Raw genomic sequence first — 6,294 nt, forward strand, 5'->3', positions numbered from 1 at the left:
AAAATACTGTCTAACACTATAACAATATACAAACATACATATTAATTTAACTGGAATGTCAGAAGTATGAATTTGGATGTGAGTTTGCACTCTAACTAGTAAGCAACCTGTGTTACCACCTCTCCAAACTCCAAAGCTTACTTTTGGATGCGGACGATCATGACAGAATATAAATGTATCCTCTAGAATCCACCTCTTTGATTCTACCCTAAAATATTAAGCTTTCATTTAGTAGGACTCCTGACAAACCAACATTTCAGACATTAAAAGTTCCAAAACTCCATGAAGTTCAGTTACTTGGGATTGTGATCCGTCTTCTGAATAAAAAAAATGGACTTGATTTCTCACTTCAACCCAACTACAGCCACCACTCTTCCTCAATCCTTTCTCTGTCATTAATTTCCTTACATTCATAGCATCAATCCATCTCCCAGCCGAAGCATAAATATTTGACAACAACACATATCCTGCCGGGTGCTCCTCTGGCAGTTTCCATAGATTCTTCACTGCCCTCTCTGCTATCTTCTCATTTTTATAAGTCTTACAACCACTTAGTAGAGATGCCCATGCATTTGAGTCAGGTTCAAATGGCATAGAGTTAATGAAATCTTCAGCTTCAGATAGACGACCTGATCGAGATAGCATATCCACCACACAGGTATAGTGTCGTCCATTTGGTTTTATATTATAAATCGGCTCCATGGAGTTAAAGTACTTAAGTCCTTTGTCAACCAAACCAGAATGAGAACAAGCAAACAGAACTGATAGGATTGTGAGCTCATTAGGGGTGATAGATGTTTTTTCCATTTCCTCAAACAAATTTATAGATTCCTTTGCATAACCACTTTCTGCAAGCCCTCGAATCATAACAGTCCAACTTATTTCATTCTTGTCAGGCATTCTATCAAAAACCCGTCTAGAGCTCTCAATGTCCCCAGATTTTGCATACATATCAGTGAGTGCAGTTCCCAAAAAAACATCATATGGAAACCCAAGTTTAATTATTTTTCCATGAAGGTCCTTGCCTTTCTCTAATGAGGCCACGCTTGCGGAAGCACAAAGCACACTAGAGAATGTGGACTTATTTGGAATTTCTCCTGACAAAAGCATCTCATTGAATACAGCAAACACCAAATCAAATTGTTTATGTTCTAAATAACCAGAAATTATAGCACTCCAAGAGACATCATTCCGTTTTGGCATGTTATCAAACAGCTCCTTGGCTTCTTCCATTTGGCCGTTCAGACCGTAACCACCAATCATAGAATTCCACGAAACCACATGGGCCACATCCTTTTCAACAATAGAGTCAAATACTAAGCGTCCATCTTTAGTTTCTCCGCATTTACTGTACAAATCAATAAGAGCGTTGCTAATAAAGACATCCTTCTCAATCCCAATTTTCAAAACATGGGCATGAACGTGCATCCCTGATCTAAAAGCCTTCAAACTGGCCAATGCACTGAGAACAATTGAGAAACACGAGGTATTTGGCTTAAAAGAATATCGAGTCATTTGGCGGAAGAGTCGGAAAGCCTCTTCAGGATAACCACTCTGATTATATCTTGCAATCATCACGCTCCAAGAAACTTCATTCCTTTCTGGCATCTCATCAAAGATTCTACGTGCTTCTCCTAGGTCTCCCATCTCGATAAATACATCTAGTATTACAGTCCAAGAAACAACATCTCTCTTTTCCATCCGATCAAACACACTCCTAGCCAAATCGACTTCACCCATCTTCAAGCTTAATGTAATCAAAGAATTACACACTGATACATGCTTTTCAAATCCAGCCTTAAAAATTAACCCAAAAACACTCAACCCCAACCGAAAATCATTTATCTCTGCACAAGCTTTACAAATAGAACTGAAGGTAACTTCATTTGGTTTAACTCCAGACTCAAGCAGCTTCAAGAAAAGCTTCAAGGCTTCAAAACTAAACCCATTTTGAACAAAACCACAAATCGCAGCAGTCCAAGAAATCACATTCTGAAAAGGATTTCTTTCAAAATACCACATTGATTCTTCAACTCGTCCATGTTTCATAAAACCCGAAATCAAAGCTGTCCAAGAGACCTCATTTCTTTCAGGCATTCCATCAAACAGTCTCTGAGCTTCTTCAAGATTTCCCCACTGAATATTAGCATTAATCATGCAATTATGCACAACAAGATCAAACCCATTGAGATCCTTAACAATCTCATTAGCTTCAAGAGATTTTCTGCTGCCTAGATACATTATCAGAAGCCTAGTGGTTAAATATCTCTCCTTATGAATCCCTGTTTTAATTAGATGGCCATGGAGGGCACGTCCTTGAATGACCAAGTTTTGACTTGTGATGTCTTTTAAGAGACAGAGACACGTCTCAATGTAAGAATTGAAACTTGTTTCGGGGTTGATAGAGAAGAGGCTTCTCAAAGAAGCTTTCATGTTGTAAGAACTAACGGGTAGTTAAGTTAGTTGACTAGAAATTAAGGAGAAACTGGCAAGAAATTGTGTTCCGATTTTACGGCCACAACTCCAAAATATGTTATCAGTTTCGGAAAACTTGCTGGTAAGTGCTGAACCAAATAACTACTTATTTTCTTACCTTAATTATTTTTTCAATAATAAGTTAAACCCAGTTTTGTGTGCCATTTTACATTATCATTATGTTAAAATTATTTTTGTTTAAATATCATTACTCTTTCGATTAAGTGCTTTTGCTAACTACGTGGATGCACGAACGATAAAATATTAATTTTAATTATTAAATAAAAGTGTATTAAAATATTTTAATCATTGTTCCTTCAAAATTAAAAGAATTACAAATATTAGAAATTAATAATATTAAAAATTCCAACATTTTAATCCTAACTCGAGTCTTAATATCTTGGAAAATTTACTCATTTGACCACTTTTTAATTTTAATATAAAAAAATATCTCACTTTAATTTTTCTTACAATAGTAACCACTCACAAAGCTCTCAGACCAAACTACCCCTAAAATTTTAAAACAAAACAAACAAACATTTTATCCAATATTCACCTAAAAACATCTCCTACCACCCGAACTACACCTACACAAAGTTCCTTCACTTCTAGTGTTTCTTGAGTTCCGTCAAGTTTCTTCACTTCCAGCGGCGATTTCCTTCACTTCTAGTGTTTCTTGAGTTCCGTCAAGTTTCTTCACTTCCAGCGGCGATTTCCTTCACTTCTAGTGGCGTGTGTGAGTTATTTTGGTTCTAGCAAATTCCTTCACTTACGGTTTCGGTGGCTTAGGCACTTTCTTGATTTTTTTTCATTAATTTAGAATAAAATTTTGTTTAAATTGCCTTATTGGTTCATCATTGATCATAGTTAATCATTAGAATGTGTATTGGGTATGAAAATATGAGAGTTTTTTTTAAGATTAGGATATCTAATAAATGGCACACCAAGTGTCTGTTTAAATGCCTCTAAGAAATTATTGATCTAAATTTAGAATTATTTTGAGGTTAAAGAGAAGGTTGGTGTGCCGGCCAATCAAGAACGTGGATGGTTGCCCGTGTTGCCTAAAATTTGGCCTACTTGCATAATACTTAACTAAACTAAATAATGGACATCTCTCTGGAAAATCAGGCGACAGACTATGTCGCCCGGGCGACGCGTATGTCACCACACTGTCCGTTGACAACTTTACGCCGACGATATAAGCTGTTGCCCAAGTGACGTTGCTTGTCACCCAATTTTCCAAAGAGTTGCATAATACTTGACAAAATCAAGAAAAAAATTACTCTTTGGAAAATCGGGCGACGAGCCTATCGCCACAATGTCTATTAGCTATTTGACTCGTGCGACATGGGGCGATAGCCTATCGCCCTATTTTTTCGAGTGTTGTCAATTGCTTGATTGTAATCAATAACATAACACCATAATTAATCAACGTAATAAAGTCATTCCAAATTTAGATAATACAAGATTAATCAAAATAAGATCCTCCCATAAGTCTTACATGATAAAGTCATTCCAAATTACATAATACAATTTACAAAATTAAATATATCTTCGAACACGCTAAAACACCATTAATGCAAATTTACTGGAAGGGGATTCTCACACGTCTTCCGGTTATGGTCATGCTCCTCGCACCAACCACAAGTTATAGTAGACCGAGGCAGTGAATCAATGGGTTGTGTCGGATGAGTTGATTTCACATTTGTCTTTACTGTGAGGGAATATTCATCTGAACTTTTTTTCAGAATTCCATATAACTTTGCAATAAATTGTTCAAATGTTGCATCTTCTTTTTAAACAAAATGCAGTAACTTTTCCATTCTCATACTCCATACGACCATCCTCCAAAGTCTCCCATGCTCCATCAAAATACATCTTAAGAACTATCGACTCTATTAACCTGATGAAAAATAATAAAACTATTTTATTAAAAACAATGCAAACAATAACATTACTATATTAAATAAATAATTAATTATCAACGAATTCGGGTGACAACACTATTGCCTAGGCGACAATATTGTATATTAGGCGACGTATTTTGTCGCCGGATAACGAATACCAAAATCGAGGCGACACATGCATGTCGCCAGGGGGATAGGTACTTGTCGCCTGGATTCTGGGTTTCGTCTTCAATATCTTTCAAAATTCATTTTCATCAGATTTTACCAAAATTTTACTAATTTATAAATCTATGACCTCGTATTAACCATTTAATGTACCCATATTGTAATAAAATGAGCGACTGATCTTTTGTATAAAACCCAATAAAAAATAAAAGATAAAGATTGAAGAAATACTAACCTAACTTTTTATTATTCTTTAGTTTGTTGCTTGATTTTGTCTTCAATACTTGGATAAATATATTAGTTTGATGAATGTGAGATAGATAAAAGGGAGGTTGAGTGATAGTTGGATAATGTGGGAGAGGTGAAATGAGGAGTGTTTTGGTGGTGTGTGCAGGTGTTCGGTTGTTGCTTGAGAGTTAGATAATATTGGGCGAAATGTTTGTTTGTTTTGTTTGGAGAATTTATGGGTAGTTTGGTTCGAGAGCTTTATAAGTGGTTGCTATTGTAAGAAAACTGAAGTGTGGTCTTTTTTTATATTAAAAGTTGGAAAGTGGTCAAATGGGTAAATTTCCCTAATATCTTTGTATCCATTATCTATTTTTATCCCCTAATATCTTTGTATCCCTTATCTATTAAATTATGAATTTCATAATTTATAAAAGAGTGGGACTATTGACACCCCTCTAAATACCTCTTAAAACCTCTTTAATTATTTTACAATTTTAACTTTTATTAAAATTACATATTAGGAAAATTTTTAATTAAACCCCCACTCAATAGTCAAATAATTTTTCTATTTTAAAATGTTGTTTTTCTCTAATTTTTGGGTGAGAAATTTATCACCGACGGTTATAATTGAGAAAATAAAAACTCATTATTTTTTCTTTAAATGTAAGAGACCCGGTTTTTTAAATGGGATTTAATAATAAAAATTAGAAAATAGAGTTTACACAATAAGTGTTACTTAAGGGTATTTTTGTCATTGATGGAGGTGTTAAAAGAATTTTATAATTTTATAAAATAATTTAATAGAATTAATTAAAAAAAGTGTTAAAAAATATTTAGATGGGTGGTGCCAATAGTCTCGCTCTTTATAAAATTACTTAACCATATAGCCGTTAAATCAATTAATCGCGTAAATTACAATTCACCGTGCATGATGGCCGTATATGTCCGAAAATTGCTTTCTTAGCTTATCCTTATCCTTGGCAGGCGGCAATGTATCAGTGAAAGGTCAATTGATTTGAGCATGCCCATATGCAGAGGCACCGTAGATGAGCATTTTGGCTAGTTAGCAACTACACCACATTCCAACAAAATGGCAAACAGAAATTAGAGACGCTGCTGATTAATTTGAAAACTCTAAAGATTGTCAAGCCTAACCTACTCGAGCAAAATGAATTGTTTTGGTTAATTTTGGATTTTTTGTTATTGTTGGATTATTGGTTAATTAATCAATCAACATGCCAAATTTCAACGTATTTAATATTGGCAAATCAATATTTTCGTCACCAGTAACGTAATCCCAGCTAGTTGTTAAATATCTGTAGAAGAACGATTACCGAGACTGTCCAAGTGTCCATATATTAATGATGAGGTCGCCGCCATCATCAGGTTGCCTAAAAGCAGTTATATTATAAGCCATCTAATTTTAAAAAATTTACGAAAATAATCATAAAATTTTTATTATTTTCACAACTAACCCTCTTAATTTTTTTCTATTAATATTAGCCAAACACACGTTTTT

General features: G+C 34.5%; 1 protein-coding gene across 1 annotated transcript; it reads right to left on the bottom strand.

Moving 5' to 3' along the window:
* Positions 1–228: 228 nt before the first annotated feature.
* Positions 229–2,241, bottom strand: LOC102627615 (pentatricopeptide repeat-containing protein At2g22070-like). Its single transcript, XM_025095036.2, has one exon. It carries the CDS (start codon positions 2,239–2,241, stop codon positions 229–231), a length of 2,013 nt encoding a protein of 670 aa, XP_024950804.2.
* Positions 2,242–6,294: the final 4,053 nt, after the last annotated feature.

Source organism: Citrus sinensis, chromosome 2 (assembly GCF_022201045.2).
Source record: "Citrus sinensis cultivar Valencia sweet orange chromosome 2, DVS_A1.0, whole genome shotgun sequence".
NCBI lineage: Eukaryota > Viridiplantae > Streptophyta > Magnoliopsida > Sapindales > Rutaceae > Citrus > Citrus sinensis.